This window comes from Mobula birostris, chromosome 16, assembly GCF_030028105.1.
Source record: "Mobula birostris isolate sMobBir1 chromosome 16, sMobBir1.hap1, whole genome shotgun sequence".
Lineage (NCBI taxonomy): Eukaryota > Metazoa > Chordata > Chondrichthyes > Myliobatiformes > Myliobatidae > Mobula > Mobula birostris.
Window position 1 is genome coordinate 75,700,464 of NC_092385.1, and position 18,696 is coordinate 75,719,159.

General features: G+C 46.1%; 1 protein-coding gene across 5 annotated transcripts in view; it reads right to left on the bottom strand.

Moving 5' to 3' along the window:
* plxnb1b (plexin b1b) overlaps positions 1–18,696 on the bottom strand; it is a 379,174-nt gene that overhangs the window by 71,100 nt on the left and 289,378 nt on the right. For all 5 annotated transcript variants that reach the window (XM_072280878.1, XM_072280877.1, XM_072280876.1 and 2 more), the window contains 4 exons: positions 16,011–16,177; positions 10,420–10,571; positions 1,680–1,785; positions 309–445 (listed from right to left, as the gene is read on the bottom strand). In XM_072280878.1, the coding sequence (XP_072136979.1) occupies positions 309–445; positions 1,680–1,785; positions 10,420–10,571; positions 16,011–16,177 (562 nt within the window). The remainder of the gene's footprint in view (positions 1–308; positions 446–1,679; positions 1,786–10,419; positions 10,572–16,010; positions 16,178–18,696) is intronic.

Here is an 18,696-nt window from a genome sequence, read left to right on the forward strand (position 1 = left end):
TAGGGCTGGGACACTAGGTTCAAGACTGAATGGTTGAAGAGAAGTAACTGTTCTTGAACTTGGTGTGGAACTTCAGGCTTCTGCACCTCCTGACCAATGGCTTGAGAAGATGGCACTGCCTGGATAATGGGGTCTTCAGGTGCCATCTCATGTAGATACTGTCAATGGTGGGCAGGTGGACTAGGAAGATGCTATGCTGGCAAAAATCTTTCATCCTCTTGTAATGTTACATAGCACATTTGGCCAACATGTCACTGCATTTGTTCTGAAAGGGCTTATAGCTTTCCTACAACAATGTATATACTTACATGATACAGGGCAGGTCACCCACAAACACTTTGATATCGCTTGGTCCACCAGTCAGCAACTTGACACCACTGAGGACAAGAGATGTTCCTCCAGCTTTGGGACCATGAGATGGAGAGATGGAAACCAGTACTGGGTTCTGGAGGAGGAGCAAATTGATAAAGGCTGCTTAATGACTTGAAAAACAGATCCTAACAGGAGTTTAACCATATAGGCAGTGAATAAACATTCCACAGTTAAAAACGCGAGTTGCCCAGTAATTTATTTATTTAGAGCTACACTGTGGCACTGGCCCTTCTGGCCAAATGAGCCTCACCACCCAGCAACCCACCGATTTAACCCTAGCCTTATCACAGGACAGTTTACAATGACTAATCAACCTAATAATCCGTACACGAGGGAGGAAACTGGAGCACCCAGGGAAAATCCACGTGCTCACAGAAAAGATGTACAAACTTCTTAAAGGCAGCATCCAGATTGAACTCCGAACTCCAATGCCCGGAGCTGCAATAGCACTGCACTAATGCTATGCTACCATGGTGCCCTAAACTGTCTTTAATGCAGGCAAAGAAACAAATTCACCACAGCTCTAGGCTAAACAGCACTAGTTCAATCTGACTGAACGCCATGCCATCTTCTCAAACCATTGGTCAGGAGGTGCAGAAGCCTGAAGACCCACACCAGGTCCTCGGTATCTGCATCACATTTCAAAGCGAAAATTCACTGTATACTTTCGAGAATGCTTCTGGGACCTGGGAGATTGACTCATGGAAAAGGTTGACCAGGTTGGGACTTCATTCACTGGAGCATTGGAGAATGAGTGGAACATTTAGTGATGCATAAAATCATGCCGGGCAAAGAAAGAGTAAGGCGGGAGAGATTTAATAGAAACCAGAGGGGCAAATGGATGGTCAGAATTTGGAATGAGCCAGAGGAAGTGGGTGAGCTAGGTACATTAACATTTAAAAGGCTTGGTCAGGTGCATGAATAGGAAAGGGTTAGAGGAATACGGGCCAATGGGACTAGCTTAGCTTATTTTTTAATTTTATGTTTTTTAAATTTAGAGTTAAGTGCCAAAGTGACAAAGGCAAAGGGTGGTCACACCAGATATTGTTTCTTTACTGTTTAGTGCTCTGTACAATTTTTTTTTAATATACACTTTGGAACTTTTCATTTCATTATTTTTGAAAGTATCTTCATTTTGCAGAACATTTATCTTACATGTGCCCAGGGCTTTTGCACAGTACTACGTAGCAGGTGATTATAATACTCCCTGATCCCAAACCCTTCACAAACTGTAGGAAAGCACCAGGATTCAAACAATATATTTTTAAAAAATTACAGAAAGAAAATCAAGTGAACTTCACGCATACCTGATAGGTAAAGTTTTTTTCCGAGCTGCTGCCACCGCTGCCTGCTACTTTCACCATAACTTTGCCTGACACCTCTTTCTCACTGGCTGCCGTGTAGCAAACGATCCTGCAGGAGAAAGCATCACCTTTAGCTGCATTGTGGGTTGCCTGTGTCCGTGGATGAGTACCTCACTGTATTTCAGTCACTAACAGAAAGTTCTCTGCCATAATAAAGGAAAACCATACTGACAAAAACACAGCACTGAGGCCAAGTATGGTACTGTAGAAAAGTCTTAGCACATATCTAGCTAGCGTGCGTAAGACCTTTGCACAGTACTGTATCTGTCAATGTGGAGCAGAGTGAGGGTGTGTAAATCTAAAAGGAGCAAAGGATATTGAGAATGGTTAGGGTGGAGCACTGTGTGAGGGGTGTGGGACAGGCGGCAGAGAAGAAGTGTTGGGGCGGGAGATGTCATGGTGCAGACGCACCCAGCCTGAGACACCAGACAAGGTAACTTGATTCCGAACAATTGTTTTTATTGATCATTACAGACTCTCTCTCTGGTGCCCTCTCCCCACTCCCTTCCCCTTTTCCCAACCATGCCTCCACTCTCACTGCCCCATTCCCACTCTCATTCCACAATAGAGAGCCATATCAGAATAGAATTGTTTTTTTTTCTTCTGGTAGCAGTACAGTACAATACTTAAAATTACTACAGTACAATGCAAAAGTCTTAGGCACCCTAGCTATATACATGTGCCTAAGCCTATGGCACAGTACCGTATAAGATGTGAAAAGATGCCCTGGCACTGTTGAGGGTCCAGAGGAGGTTGCCAAGAATAAAATGACACGCCTTGTTTTAAACTCGCACGTCCTTGTGTACTTACTCAAACATATCCTTATTGGGGTATCAAATGGGATAGCATTCCATTTGTCAACATTAGTCTGTAGTTTATGGTTAGTTTATGGAAGTTATTGGAAGGTCAAGGGCGAAGAGACAATTTCTAACAAGGTTGGAGGCAACACCAGATGCACGGCAACTCTGGCAGGGTCTGCGAGACATCACTTCCTACAAAGCGAAACCCAATAGCATTGAGTGGCAGTGATGCTCTACTGTCAGATGAACTCAATGTCTTCTATGCACGCTTTGAAAGGGAGAACACAACTACAGCTGTGAAGATCCCTGCTGCACCTGATGACCCTGTGATCTCCGTCTCAGAGGTCGATATCAAAGAGAGTGAACCCTCGCAAGGTGGAAGGTCCCGATGGAGTACCTGGTAAGGCTCTGAAAACCTGTGCTAACCAGCTGGTGGTAGTATTTAAGGACATTTTCAACCTCTCACTGCTATGGGCGGAAGTTCTCATTGGCCTCAAAAAGGCAACAATTATACTGGTGCTTAAGAAGAATAATGTGAAATACCTTAATGACTATCGCCTGCTAGCGCACATGTCTACAGTGATGAAATGCTTTGAGAGGTTGTTCATGACTAGACTGAACTCCTGCCTCAGCAAGGACCTGGACCCACTGCAATTTGCCTATCGCCACAATAGGTCAATGGCAGTTGCAATCTCAATGGCTCTTCACGCAGCTTTAAACCTCCTGGATAACACAAACACCTACGTCAGGATGCTGTTCATCGACTATAGCTCAGCATTTAATACCATCATTCCCACAATTCTGATTGAGAAGTTGCAGAACCTGGGCCTCTGTATCTCCCTCTGCAATAGGATCCTCGACTTCCTAACCGGAAGACCACAATCTTTGTGGACATGTGATAATATCTTCTCCTCGCTGACGATCAACACTGGTGCACCTCAGGGATGTGTGCTTATCCCACTGCTCTACTCTCTGTATACACATGATTATGTGGCTAGGCATAGCTCAAAGACCATCTATAAATCTATTCAATATATGTAATTGATCTACTTGCTTATTTATTTCTATTTTGTTTTATTTATTACTATTATTTTTTTTCTCTCTGCTATTTGCTTGTTACATACACCTATTAGGGTGCATTCTCCAGTTACCTTATAAGGTAACCGTCGCCTTCAGCCAGGAGCAGATGTCATCAGGTGGTTCCCAACCTTCACCGAGTGTTCACAAAACTCTCCAGTTGGTGGGCCGGCAGTGGTGGCCAAATCACTGCCCATCTGCTCCTGGCTTCCAGCTCCCCTCCTCCCGCCTACTCCAAATCCAACAAGAGGCTGATTCTGCCTCTTCCCCCATCCTACGAGCTGCTTGTTTTTTGCTCCTTTCGTCCAGGCCTAGAGCTGACAACAAGCGCCATGCTGATTTGGCTGGGAAACCTCTGCAGCCGATCTCCACAGGGAACAACCATGCCTGCCATCCCTTGTCTTTACACTCCTGCACTAAGGGCTGGTACTTCAAGGCCTTTCTCTCGTGGGCCTCTTCCCACGGTACGGTCAGCTCAACCAGAATTATTTTCTTGTCTTTGGTTGACCACAGTACGATGTCCGGGCGTAGGGCTGTGTGCACCACATCCAGGAACTGCAACCTCCTTCCTACATCGACCCTCATCTCCCAGGACCTGGCCGTTAGCAGTAGATTGGGCTTTGGTTGTTTGGTCACGAAGGGACTAGCTCCCTCTTTGATGAAGGTGATGGCCTTCCTCAAATCTGTGCCAGCCATCCTCTTCTTGCATCTCTCCCACTCTAGTGTGTCAGCAAGAGCCAGAAGCACCTTATCGTGGCGCCACCTATACCGTCCTTGAGTTAGAGCTGTTTTACACCAGGACAGTATATGAGCCAGTGTCCCCTTTTGTCCACAGAGCTTACAGTTCGGGTCCTCTCTCATCCCCCATGTGTACAGATGTAATGGTGAAGGAAGGGTGTCATACACGGATCGCAAGAGGAAGGAAATACGGAAGGGCACCAGTCTCCATAACTCTGCCCATGAGATCTTGCGCTTAGGCAGATCCCATTTTGTCCAGGCACCCTGGGACCCTTGTTCCACTGCCTTTGAAATCCGCTTCTCTTCCTCACGGATCCATACTTCTGCCTGTATCGTGTCTCGCCTGTTCCTTATGCTTACGTTTCCCCACTTCTGGAAGTGAACTGAGCCGAGGCCTTGCCGCCCGACGCAGGGGTTGCCGATGATATCTCGCAGCTTCAGAGAACACACTGCCTCCTCCACAGCTGCATTGGCTGCCCACTTGTGCCCAGATCTGGTTGTAACGCCTACTTGCTTTACCAAGACGTCATTGGGATCTCTCAAGCTTAATAAAGCTCTGCATTTTGCCACCTTGAGTTCCTCCACAACAGATGACAGGGGAAGCTGCAGTTGCCCAGAACGAATGTAGAGGCCACTGAAGAGAAGCTTGGGGAAACTCCCAACCATCTCCACAGGTGCTTGTTGGTTTTCCTCTCGATGCCCTCTACGACAGTCATGGGGAACTCATAAAGTGTGAAGAGCCAGAGAAGCCTGGGCAGAAGGCCGTATTGGTACAGCCAGGTCTTGAATTTACCAGGAAGTCCGGATTTGTCGATCTCCTTCAGCCATTCGTCTGTCTGCTTCACAGCATTGGTGACATTGGCCCCATCTGTTAGTGACACATTAAACCACTTCCCCAAGCATTTTATCGGGTTATCTTGGATGGAAGGGATGACCTCGCCCTGAACTTGGGGGCTAAACTTGCTAGTAACTTTGCCCTTTCTGATCACTATACACCTGGACTTCTTAGCCTTGAAGGACATCCTCGCCCAAGTGGCTACATTACCCACGGTTTCCAATACCCATCTTGCTTGGACATGTGACACAGTTGTTATAGTGATGTTGTCCATGAATCTTCGTAGAGCTGGCTGAACAATGCCTGACTCCAGCGTCAGGCCGCGGGTTACATCTTCTGCTGCTGGAGGTTCATTCCCATAATAAATAAGATGGGGGAGATAGTGCACCCTGTTGGAATCCCCTTCTGGGGGTCCTGCCAACTAGTTGTGAAATGGGCTGATGTAAATCTGAGTTTGAATCCTCCTAGGTAGCTGGTGACCATGTCTCGAATAGCCACTGGGATGTAGTGGTCGAGTCCTTCTAGGCGTAGGCGTTCGCGAGGTCTAACCAGACAACTGTTAGGTCGCCTTTTTTCTGCTCGGCCTCACGGATCAAAAGGCTAATCATTGAGGTGTACTCCAGACACCCCGAAAAGCCCGGAATACCGCCTTTCTGGATGGATGTGTTGATATAGCGGTTCTGCGTCATGTAAGAAGTCAGCCTTCTTGCGAGCACAGAAAAGAAAATCCTACGTTCCACATCCAGGAGAGAAATTGTCCTAAACTGGGCAATTGTGGAAGAAACCTCTTCCTTTGGAGTAAAGCATCCCTCTGCCAACTTCCAACTTGATGGAATAGTACCTTTGGCCCAGATCTTTCTCATGACCTTCCACAGCCTCTGAAGAAGCTTTGGGCATTTCTTATACACCTTATAAGGTATGCCGCTTGGGCCTGGGGCAGCTGATGCTTTAGCTTTCCGGATGATGTCCTGGATTTCCTGCCACGTAGGCTCTTTCACATTCAGCTCAGTTGATGGATTTTCCAGTCTTTGCACAGCCCGATTGGTTCCCAGTCCCTGACCCCTCCGTGGGTCGCTGTGTGCCTCCCGCAGGGACTCCTCTATCTCTGGCTTCGAGCTGGATAGTAGACCAGAGTTTTGTTGGCCAAGAGGAGTCCTGGTGAAGCTGAATGGATCTCTCACAAACTGTGCTTGCCTTTTCTCTTTTGTCCTTCTTTGCTGTCGCAGATGTTCTGCCCTCCGGAGTTTGCACAGCTTTTCCCACAGCAGACTGGTTAAGTCCTTGATACCTTCTTTTTCAGCCGGTGAGCTGGTTTTAAACCTCTTGTTGAACGCCTTTAATTCGCCTCTCAAACGACGAATCTCCGTTTCCCTCCTATTTGGTAGCCGCAGTAACTCCGGCTGGCTTCTCCGCTCCATTGGGCCAAATCGTTCCTTAGCTAGATTGTACACTATGGCTGTGAGTGAGTCGATCTTTCTGTGTACTGGACCTGCTAAGACAACTTCCAGGATTCCGTCCAGATCATCATTGAACTGCATCCAGGCGACATTGTCTGATGATCTAGGCGATTTGATCCTGTCTTTCCTTGACAAGTGGATTAGGGTAGCTGAAAGGGAACTCACTAGGTCTGTTGTTCGGTGCTGAGGCGACTCAGGTGCGGACAGATCTTCAGCTCTGTGGGGTGTTTCCTGGTCGGAATACTCCTTCGTCTCACCGGACACTAAGTCCATGCGCTGCATTTGGGTCACCATTGATCCACATCTAGACCTGCTCTGGTGTATCTTGAGCCCTCTGATGTTTTTGCAGACTTTCCCGCAATGACACCTTAACCGTGAATTCCTCTCCGGTCAGTGTTGTTTGCTTTAGCTTCCTCGTAGTCGTGTTTCCTGTCTTGGCCATTGCCGGTATGACCATCCTGCAATATATTATGTATTGCATTGAACTGCTGTTGCTAAGTTAACAAATTTCACGTCACATGCCCATGATAATAAACCCAATTTTGATTCTGATTCTGAATTTATGGAACAGATAGACAGCATCATAGTATGATACCCTGACAATAAACTTTCCTTCAATGTCAACAAAGCCAACGTAGTCACTGACATGCTCCCATTTACATCAGTGACAGGGAGGTCCGGAGAGCTGAGAAATGCAGATTCCTAGAAATAAACATCACCAAAGGCCTCTCCTGGTCCAACCAAAAGAACACCAGGCACCTCTAATTTCTCAGGAGGTTGAAGAAATTTGGCCTAACTCTTAAGATTTCCTTATAGATGCATGATAAACATTATCCTATTTAGATGTATCATGCCCTGGGATGGCAATTGGTTTGACTGAGAACATAAAGAAACTGCAGAGAGTACTGGACACGGGTCAGCATATCATGAAATCAACATCCTCCTCTACGGACTTTGTCTACACTTCTCATTGCTACGGTGAAGCAGCCAACACGTTAACGGACCTGATCAACTCCAGACATTCCTTCTTCTCCCCCATCCTATCAGGCAGAAGATCAAAGCATGAAAACATGTACCACAAGGCTCAAGGTCATTTTCTATCCGCTGTTGTAACACTATCGAACCGTCCTCTTGTACAATAAGGACTCTTAACCTCACGATCTATCTCTTCACGACCTTGCACCTTATTGTATCTATCTCTCTAACTGTAACTCTTTTTCTGCATTCTGCTATTGTTTTCCCTTGTACTGCCTCAATTCATTGTTGTATGGATGGTATGCAAAACAAACCTTGGTACATACGGCAAAAATAAACTAACTTACCACTAGATACTAACTGTTAATCTACTCGCATCCTGCCATTGAAGAGTCTTGGTAACCGATTCCCCCGTCACCAACCCCTCCCCCATCAGATTATCATCGCTAGAAAGCCTCGTACATTGGAGAGACATTCCCAGGAGCCGACACATACTCCAGTCACTTTGAACCGCGAGCCAGGAATGTTAGAATCAGAGTGCAGTGACACTTTGTAATCTGCCCCCAGCAGATCTATTTACTACAATTGCTCAACTCTCTTAAATCCAAATTCTCACTTTTTTGTCTCCCTGCTCAGTAGCACACTACCGATATTCTGCATTGTGTGTCTGGCTCCACGACATCATCCATGCACCATCAATCTACCCAGGAATGCGGTTTTGTCTGGCTCTATTCATGCATGTGGTTGAATGACAATTAAACTTTAACTTGAAATTGGCTTACTGCTTTTCTCTTGTCCTACCTCAAAGTACTTATGCTTTGAAATGATCTGTACAGCTGAACTGCAATACTGAGTCTTTCCACAGTACCTTGGTATACATGACAATAATAAACCAATACTAATTCCAGGAAATCTATCCTAGCTGTTCAGTGCAATGGCACTCTCAGGACTGGTCCCAATTGTGAGGAGGATATCGGAGTTGCAGTCATAAAAGAGTATAAGTTATGACTTCTGCACAATGACATTTGATGAGTTCCATCTCTAACATGGGCCTGATTTTTGTGCCTAGACACTTGTATCCGTGGAGGAACAGGGACAATGGTAGTCATGCTGGTGTTAAAAGGGTGATTGCAAGGGACACCGCAGTAGCGTAGCAGTTAGCAGAACACTGCTATAGCTCAGAGTTCAATCCTGGAGTTCCACGTAAGGAGCCCCCGTATGTCCACACCGTGGAATGCCCCCGTTTCCTCCCATGTTCCAAAGCCGCACAAGGTAGGTTAATTTGCTACTGTAAATTGTCCCATGATTGGGTTAGGGTTAAACCAGGGTTGTCAGGAGTTGCTGGGCTGGAAGGGCTCATGACTGTGTGGCTAGGCAAAGCTCAAATACCATTTACAAATTTGCTGACGATAAAACCATTGTCTTGGGTGTCAAGATCTCTGAGGATCTAACCTGGTCCCAACACACTGATGTAGTCATAAAGAAAGCAAGACAATGGCTATACCTTGTTAGGAGCTTGAAGCAATTTGGCATGTCAACAAATACACTCAAAAACTTCTATAGTTGTAGTGTGGAGAGCATTCTGACAGGCTGCATCACTGTCTGGTATGGAGGGGCTACTGCACAGGACTGAAAGAAGCTGCAGAGAGTTGTAAGTCTAGTCGGCTCCATCTTGGGCACTAGCTTACAAAGTATCCAGGACATCTTCAGGGAGCAGTGTCTCAGAAAGGCAGCATCCATTATTAAGGACCTCCAGCAGCCAGGGCATGCCCTTTTCTCACTGCTACCATCAGGTAGGAGATACAGAATCCTGAAGGCACACACTCAGCGATTCAGGAACAGCTTCTTCCCCTCTGCCATCCAATTCCTGAATGGACTTTGAAGCTTTGGACACTACCTCACTGTTTTAAATATACAGTATTTCTGTTTTTGCACATTTTTAAAATAATCTATTCAATATATGTAATTGATTTACTTATGCAAACATGAGGAAATCTGCAGATGCTGGAAATTCAAGCAACACACACAAAATGCTGGTGGAATGCAGCAGACCAGGTAGCACCTATAGGGAGAGGCACAGGCGATGTGTCGGGCCGAGACCCTTCATCTCATCTCCTTCTACTTCAGGCCACAAACTTATCAATCACCCCTGATGAGTTATTAACCTCAAACTCAAAGAGTTCAACTGCATGTGTGTGTAATGAGAGCTGTATAACTCATCTCCTTCTACCTTTGGCCACAAACCTATCAATCACCCATGCTGTGGACACCTTCTGGAGGTCCAAGATCCGTATGCTCCACGACCGCTGGACTAAGTGCGTAAATGTAGGCGGGGACTATGTTGAAAAATAAATGTGCTAGGTTTTCTAAAATTGACTCCTTCTACCTTAGGCCATGAACTTATCAATCACCCCTTATATGTATAGCCACACTCAAACAGTTACTTGTATGGTTTTATGCACTGATCTCCTGCCACATGATTGGCTGATATTTGTATTAGTGAGCAGGTGCACAGGCATACCTAATAAACTGGTCTCTGTGTGTACATCACTGGTCTTTCATTCACAAGGTATCCAAATCCCAGAACTCCCAAGCCATGAGAATACCTTCACCAGTGGTTCAAGATGGCAGCTCAGCACCCGAAGACAAGTAGGATGGGTATCAAATGCTGGACTTGCCAGAGAAGTCCACCTCTTGTTAATGAACAACAAAAGTGTAAAGATTTAAGTGATTAGGACATGCTGATCCTCAGTGCTCCCCCAGACACAAGAAGTGAAGAATCAGAACAGCAACTGACTGACCTGGTGGAGACTTCGTAATAGAGAGGGTCAGTACGGCACTGGATGCCGGCAACTGTCACCATGTTCTGGATGTCCTCGAATCGCTGGCCCAAGTTTGAACCGGAGATGGTGAGCATGGTACCGCCTTCCTGTAGTCCTGATGTCGGCTCAATCTGGGAAGGTATAAGCATTCTGTGTCAACAAGTGCAAAACGCCTGCCGTAGTATCTTTGTACAGAAAGTGGAGGAACAGATCAGGATTGGGAATAATGGTCAAGAAAAGGAAGATATGATTGCATTTTATTTCAATAGAACACAAATCGGAAATAATGCTTTAGCAATTAGATATTTTGCAACTCAGAAATGGAGGGAAGTAATGTAAAAGGCTTGTGTTTAGTTTTCCCTGTGTTGGCTAGCCCACGAGAAATATTCAGAAGTCTTTCAAGTGGAGGTAGATATGATTGTTCAAGCTGAGGAAATTGAGGGTGACAAGGATCTGGTGCAGAGGAGCAGGTAAGTCAGACGTGATGGGGCAGGCTTGAGGGAATAGATGACCTATGGCTGTACCTATTTTCCTCCAGTCTTTTCCCTACAGCTTTTCCTCTCCCAGCTATCCACAGAAAGATTTCACAAATGTGGAAATATCTTCAGGGCATCACGACCCAACTTGCAACTGACATCCATACAGTGAAGGGCTGGTGTTGCTTAAGAGAGATAAGCTGGCTGACTTTCACCCCCACCACGAACACCTGATAACACAAATGACTATAACACTCACCCAGAAGCTGCAAAACTACGCTTTCAATGAGTGCAACTGACCATGACCTTACTCGCTCAAGTGTATTAGAGAATCTCACAGCCTAAGAGTCAATCCAGCCCATTATTCCAGCAAAAGAACTTCTAACTTGTCACACCCTTATTCTCCCACTTGGAAAATCTAATGATTAAGCACCATCCATTCTGCTTACAAAGAAAGCTCCCTTCCATGATCCTGACCACTACATGCTGTCAAAGACAAGTGTTAAACAAACACTCAATGTATGGAGTGACATGATAAGCAAACAAGAAACAGACTACCCCAACATCTTTCACATCATTGACGGGGACTTCAGTCAAGCTTGCTTGAAGGAATCTCAGCCCAACTGTTAACAACACATCACCTGCAGCACCACAGGTCCCAACACACTCAACCACTGCAATATTACCATCAAGAATGCCTACCGTTCCATACCTAACTGTATTTTTGAAAATCTGATCATCTAGCTATCCTTCTCCTACCTGCATACAGGCAGAGGCGAAAGAGCAAGGCTCCAGAGATAAGAACAACATTGAAGTGGCCGCAGGAAGCAGAGGGGTGGCTACCGGATTGCCTTGAGTTGGTGGACTGGGCCATATTCAAGGACTCATCAGAAAATCTGAATGAGTACACCACAGATGTCATGGGCTTTGTAAAACCAGCCGTAGATGCGTGTGTCCCACAAATTCATTCAGAGTCTTCCCCAATCAGGAGCCGTGGACCAGGGGTTCCCAACCTGCAGTCCATGAACTCCTTGGGGTCCATAGCATTAAAAATGTTGGGAACGCCTGCCTGGATGAACCAAGTGATCCGCAATCCGCTGAAGGCCAGACCAGTGGCATTCAGGTCTGGCAGTCTCCGGAAGGCCATCTCACATGCGAAATGGCAATTCCAGACCAAACGTAAATCAGAGAATGCTATCACTTCTTATAAAGTAAAAGCAAGTGACATGGGTGATAACAAGGCTTCAATTCCGGACGAGCTCAATATCTTTTATGTTCGATTTGGCCAACAAAACATGGAGACATCTTCACAAATTCCCACAGCTCCTCTAACGACCCTGTGATTTCAGTCCCTGGAGAGCATTCTTCAGCTGGAGAAAGCATCTGACCCAGATTGGGTACCTGACCGAAGACTGAAGAACAGTATTAATCAACTGGCTGCAGTGTTCAATGACATCTTTAACCTTTCCCTTTGGCAGTCTGAAGTACCCACCTGCTTCAAGCAGTCTTCAATTATACCAGTACCCAGAAGAACGTGGCAACCTGCCTCACTGACCACCGTCCAGTAGCACTTACATCCACGGTGATAAAGTGCTTCAAGAGGCTTATGATGAAATATTAAATCCTGCCTGAGAAGCGACTTGGATCCACTCCAATTTGCCAACTGGCACAACAGGTCAACAGTAGATACCATTTCATTGGCTCGTCACTCAACCATGGAACATCTGGACAGTGAAGATGCATACATCAGGATGCTCTTCATTGACTATAGTTCTGCATTCAATACCGTCATCACATCAAAACTAATCAATAAGCTCCAAGACCATGACCTCAATACCTTCTTATACAACTGGATCCTTGATTTCTGCACATGCAGACCCCAGTCAGTTTGGACTGACAACATCAATTCCACAACCTCCATCAGCGCAGGTGCACCACAAGGCAGTGTGTTTGCTGATGACACTACCAATGGCCGAATCGCTGGTGGTATATAGGAGGGAGATTGAAAATCTGGCTGAATCGGACCACACTTCTCACTCAATGTCAGCAACACCAGAGAGATGATTATTGACTACAGGAGGAGGAAACTGGAGGTCCATGAGCCAGTCATCAAGGGATCAGCAACTTTAAAACTTCTGCCATTAATCATTTCAGAGGATCTGTCGTGGGCCCAGGTTACAAGTTCCATTACAAAGAAAACATGACAACACCTCTATTTTCATAGAAGTTTGCAAAGATTTAATACATCTTGTAAAACTTTGACAAGCTCTATAGGTGTGCAGTGCGGAGTATACTGACTGACTGCATCACCTCATGTCGAACACCAATGCCTTTGAATGGTGTTCCTACAAAACGTAGTGGATACAGCCCAGGACATCATCGGGGGGGGGGGGGGGGTGAGGGGGTGCCCTCGCCAAGTCTGTGCACATCTACAAGGAACACTGTCAAAGGAAGTTAGCATCCATCATCAAGGACCTTGCCATCCAGGCGTGAAGGGTGGGTGGAGGGGGTGCGGAGCGGGGGGGGGGGGGGGAAGAGCAGAGGGGTGCGCAGAGAGGGATTGTGTCTGGAAATGCCGGAATTGGAGGAAAAGCAAGCTGTTGGGGGGATTCAGCAGGCCAGGCAGCTTCTGTGGAGACAACGTGCGAATTGATGGGTCGAGACCCCACATGAGTCCTGATGCAGGGACCTGGGACGTTGACAATCAATAGAAAAATGGAGGGCTATGTTAAACTGACCTTAGAATAGGCTAAAGATTTGGCACAACATTGTGGGCTGAAAGACCTACACTGGGCTGTAATGTTCCTTGTTCTATGAATTTGCCTTCACAAACACTGCTTGACCTGCTGAGTTCCACCAGCATTTTTTTGGGATTTTGAAAGAAAATTGCTCTGGCTTTCACTGCAATTATCTGTGGATTCTGAGCCCTGTGGGAACCAGTGCTGCTGTCTGTGAAAACGATCTCCCCCTCTCTCGCTCCAAAACCCACAATTTTGTGCGACTGTAATGAGTTGCCATATCACCTTCCTTGCTGAAAGGAGACAAATATAAGTCCACTGTATTCACACATGACACCAACTCTGCTCAGGAAGTTAACCCAGAAACAAAATTTGCCCCTGCAGTGATCACGTCTGCAAGCTGTGAGCGTGACCACTGGTGTGAGAACCTCAGGAGGTGCTAACAGTTACCTTCACACCTCTCTTCTTGTGAACACATTACAGAACAGAGCTTGTGCCAGCCGCGGAACCTGCAGGCGCACAGGCGGAGGTGAGAGCTTGCAAGCTTTTGTGAGCATGGGTTTGGGGAATCTGCAATGCTAGCTAGGTGCAAACTGGGGAGATGTCAAGTTCATGTAGTTCGTGATCATTTAAACCGTTGGGTCAAAATGAGACAAGAATCAAGAATCAACTTTAATCGCCACATACTTATTTTAGGAACTTGTGATGTGATGGCATGACATGCAAGAAAAACAATATTCAATGTTACATATTCCGTGAGCATGATGTAATTATCTTGTGAGCATTATGTCATTATCATGTGATGGGCATGGTGTAATTGTCTCATGACAGCGGGGTCATGTGATGGCATGGTATAAAAGAAAAAGCCCGCCATTGTGACGCAGTTCTCTTTTTTTTTGGCAACGTTGTTGCCGGTTGGATGTTTGGAGGCACCACCGGTTTTGTTTGTTGCACGTTTATTTTTCCTTTACAGTCTAGTATCGGAGAGTGAAGGCATTAACAGAGTTGGGTAAAGTTAATGTCCTTCAGCGTCTTGGGAATGATCGATCTTTTTGAGTTTTCGTTCAGGAATTGTGGTTTGCACATTTGAGTTAAACCTTGCAAGGTCAGGGAGGTTTGTGCAGTGACCACCCTCCAGTCAAAAGGTCAGTTCCTTTATTTCTTCGTGACTTCTTCAGACAAGGCATCTCTCGGCTGTGATCGGCAGATCTGTCATTACTTCGAAGGAATCGTTATTTCAGGGAAGTCTCTCCTTAATGACTGTATGAATCACATGGACTTTTGAATTTATCACTTTAAGCCTGTGCTTGGATGAGAACTTTTTAATAACAGTTTCTAAGTTTCACTGTTAGATATAGTCGCCTAACTGCTAACTTCTGGTTAAGTTAGTCATTTGTTTACTTTTCTATGTTTTTGAGCAGAGGGTAATGAATCTCGTGGTTTGTTTATAAACCCTGTCTCACTTTTTCATATCTGTTGCTGTTGGTTCGTAACATCAACAATTACAAGAATATAGAAATATATCAAACATAAACAGAAGTGAAAGTACAGATATGGAATAAAATGTGCAGAAATACATAAATTCCATGATGCCTTCAGCAGCAACCCACATCTCACGTGTTGACCCACCATCTCCATGCACATTGTCTTCCAACACGGAGAGGTGGGAATACCGCGAACGGCCACAGTCTGGCTGCAGGAGTACGCGCTGAGGGATGCACTGAAGCTTGGCGCAGTGAACTCAGAGGCTCAGTGAGGAAGGACTACAGACTGAGGACCTTCCACTCTTGGGATACTGAAGCGACGCGATCTCGCCGAGGAGGCCCCTCAAACAACAGAAGGGAGTAAATTGCCCAGGTGAGCCATGAGAGGCAATAGCGTCATGTACAAAAAAAATCCCAATGGTGTCGATAACGTCACACACCACTACTCTGAACTAATACTACGACCGACAGACTCCCTTTCAGCACTCCTCACAATTCACATTCTCAGTATTTTGGCAAAGTTTGGTGGTTGTCACATCTTGCTTATGTATACTTTTCATAAAATTCTGCTGAATTTAATTTTCCCTATAATATCTGCAAGAAAATGTATCTCAAGATAGTATGTGGTAATCTATATGTACTTTGATTATACATTTACTTTGAACTTTGATAACAAGAGAAAAACAGAATGGAATATTGAAAATGGTTGGAGTCAGCACAACATTGTGGGCGAAGGGCCTGTGCTGATCCATGTCACATCCTTCCACCAGGGTTGTGGCAGTATTCCTCACTCAGCGTCTGTTCAGTCCTATCCATAGCCACAGAAACACTGTTCAGCTATCTCGTACCTTCTGTGTTGGAGCTGAACTTACCAATTTAATGACAGGCGCTGGGCAGGTCTCCTCCACACCGTTCACACATGACTCCTTATACACACAGCTGGGCTTTCCTCCCCCACACCACACACACGAGTACTTGGTGTCTGCCGTCTGACAACGGCTGCAGTCTGTTCGACCCACTGCGCAGTTATATAGGGTAACTGTACAAAGGAGGCAAGAGGGCATTAACCTTCTCCACACAATTGCCCCAGAGTTCATTCCCCAGACGATCATCACTTTCACATCCAATAACACAGCAGTGACAATGCTTACAAGCAGCTATAAAGCCTTCTGAGATTTAAGCATAAAAGATAGCATTTAAATGCAAAATTTCTTTTCAAAGAAAAATGAAACCTAATTTGAGTAGATTTATGAACAAGATTCACCTATAAGAAAAAAAAACTGATAAAGGTATTCAAACCAGACATGCCTGCTGTTAGAGGAGCCCTACTTTGATTTGTTTAACACTCAGGCAACTGTGGTTCCAGGAAAAGGATCTGTTTGGAGTTTATTATTGCTCTAAATATTGCTCTAATTGTTTTGTAGAACAGGTCATCTTTGGAAAACACAAGTTAAAAATTCACTGAGTCATCACACGGAAATACCCTTTCACTCAAGCAAATAGGATCAGAGCGTCAATTTACACTAAGACACAGGAGCAGAATGGGAGCATCTGGCCCATTCAGCCTGTCCTGACATTCAATTATGTCTGATTTATTTTTCCCCTTCCACCCCAATTCTCCTGCCTTCTCCCCGTAACCTCTGTCACCCTTACTAATCAAGGACCTACCAACCTTCATGTTAAATATATCCAATGACTTTGTCTTCACAGCCATCTGTGGCAATGAATCACCACCCCTGGCTGAAGAAAATCCTCTTCATCTGTGTCCTGAAGGGATGTCTGAGGCTGTGCTCTCTGCTCCTGTACTCACCCACGATTGGAAACATCCTCTCCATATTCACTCTATCTAGGCCTTTCCATCCTACATTAACCATTTATTCTCTGCACAATTCCCTCAAATCATATAGATTCAGCTAGTCACCTACAAACTAGGGGTAACCTAACAACCTGCATGGGTTTGGAAGAACCCAAGCACCTGGAGTAATCTACAGGGTTATGAGGCAAAGATACCAACTCTGCTCTGGTACCACTGGAGATCAGGTTAAATCCAGGTTGCTGACACTGAGAGGCACACGCCCGACCACATGTGCTATTGTGTCACCCAGGCAGAATTAGAAAAGTGTCGCTACAAAGATAAATCTATTGAAGATAACCTTGTTCCAACATAACAAAACTCCACAGGACTGGTGAAAAACGCCCCACAAGATGGCACAATTGCTATGCATCTATTAAAAAAAAACAAATTAAAACGGGCAGTGCAGCGCGGCAGATTTAAAAGGGCAGACGTCCTGCTTCGGGTTTGATTCGAAGAAGGAGTCTGAGAGTCTGAGTGGAAGTGCCGAGAAAGACATTTTTGAAATTTTCGTTATTTTTTTTCTCCAACGGCGTTCTGAGAGGCGGGACTGCGCAGGCGTGTGACGTCGGGCAGTGCAGCGCGGCAGATTTAAAAGGAACAGAGCCTCATAGAGCGGGCAGCCGAGTTTGCGGGCTGCGGAGTGAGCCGGGAGCAGAGTGAAGACTTAAGGGCTTCGGCTCAACGGGCTTAGGCGGAAACAGGCGAGGAAGGCTTGGCATTCATTTTCCGTTGTTATTTGAGGAGAGGGGCAGTATGAGTGTGAGGGCAGTTTGCTGTTCTCAGTGTCGGATGTGGGAGGCCCTGGAGTCTCCAAGCCTCCCGGACGTCTACATCTGCACCAAGTGCATCGAGATGCAGCTTCTAAGGGACTGCGTTACGGAACTGGAGCTGCAGCTCGATGACCTTCGTCTGGTCAGGGAGAGTGAGGAGGTGATAGAGAGGAGTTGCAGGCAGGTGGTCACGCCGGGGTCACGGGAGGCAGACAAGTGGGTCATGGTTAGGAGGGGGAAGGGGAAAAGTCAGGTAATAGGCAGTACCCCGGTGGCTGTGCCCCTTAACAACAGGTACTCCTGTTTGAGTACTGTTGGGGGGGACAGCTTACCCAGGGGAAGCGTCAGTGGCCGTGCCTCCGGCACAGAGTCTGGCCCTGTAGCTCAGAAGGGTAGGGCAAGGAAGAGGAGGGCAGTTGTGATAGGGGACTCGATAGTAAGGGGGTCAGATAGGCGATTCTGTGGACGCAGTCCAGAGACCCGGATGGTAGTTTGCCTCCCTGGTGCCAGGGTCCGGGATATTTCTGATCGTGTCCAAGATATCCTGAAGTGGGAGGGTGAGGAGCCAGAGGTCGTGGTACATATAGGTACCAATGACATAGGTAGGAAAAGGGATGAGGTCCTGAAAGGAGAATATAGGGAGCTAGGAAGGGAGTTGAGAAAAAGGACCGCAAAGGTAGTAATCTCGGGATTACTGCCTGTGCCACGCGACAGTGAGAGTAGGAATGCGATGAGGTGGAGGATAAATGCGTGGCTGAAGGATTGGAGCAGGGGGCAGGGATTCAAGTTTTTGGATCATTGGGACCTCTTTTGGCGCAGGTGTGACCTGTACAAAAAGGACGGGTTGCACTTGAATCCTAGGGGGACCAATATCCTGGCAGGGAGATTAGGGGGGGCTACTGAGGTGACTTTAAACTAGAATGGTTGGGGGGT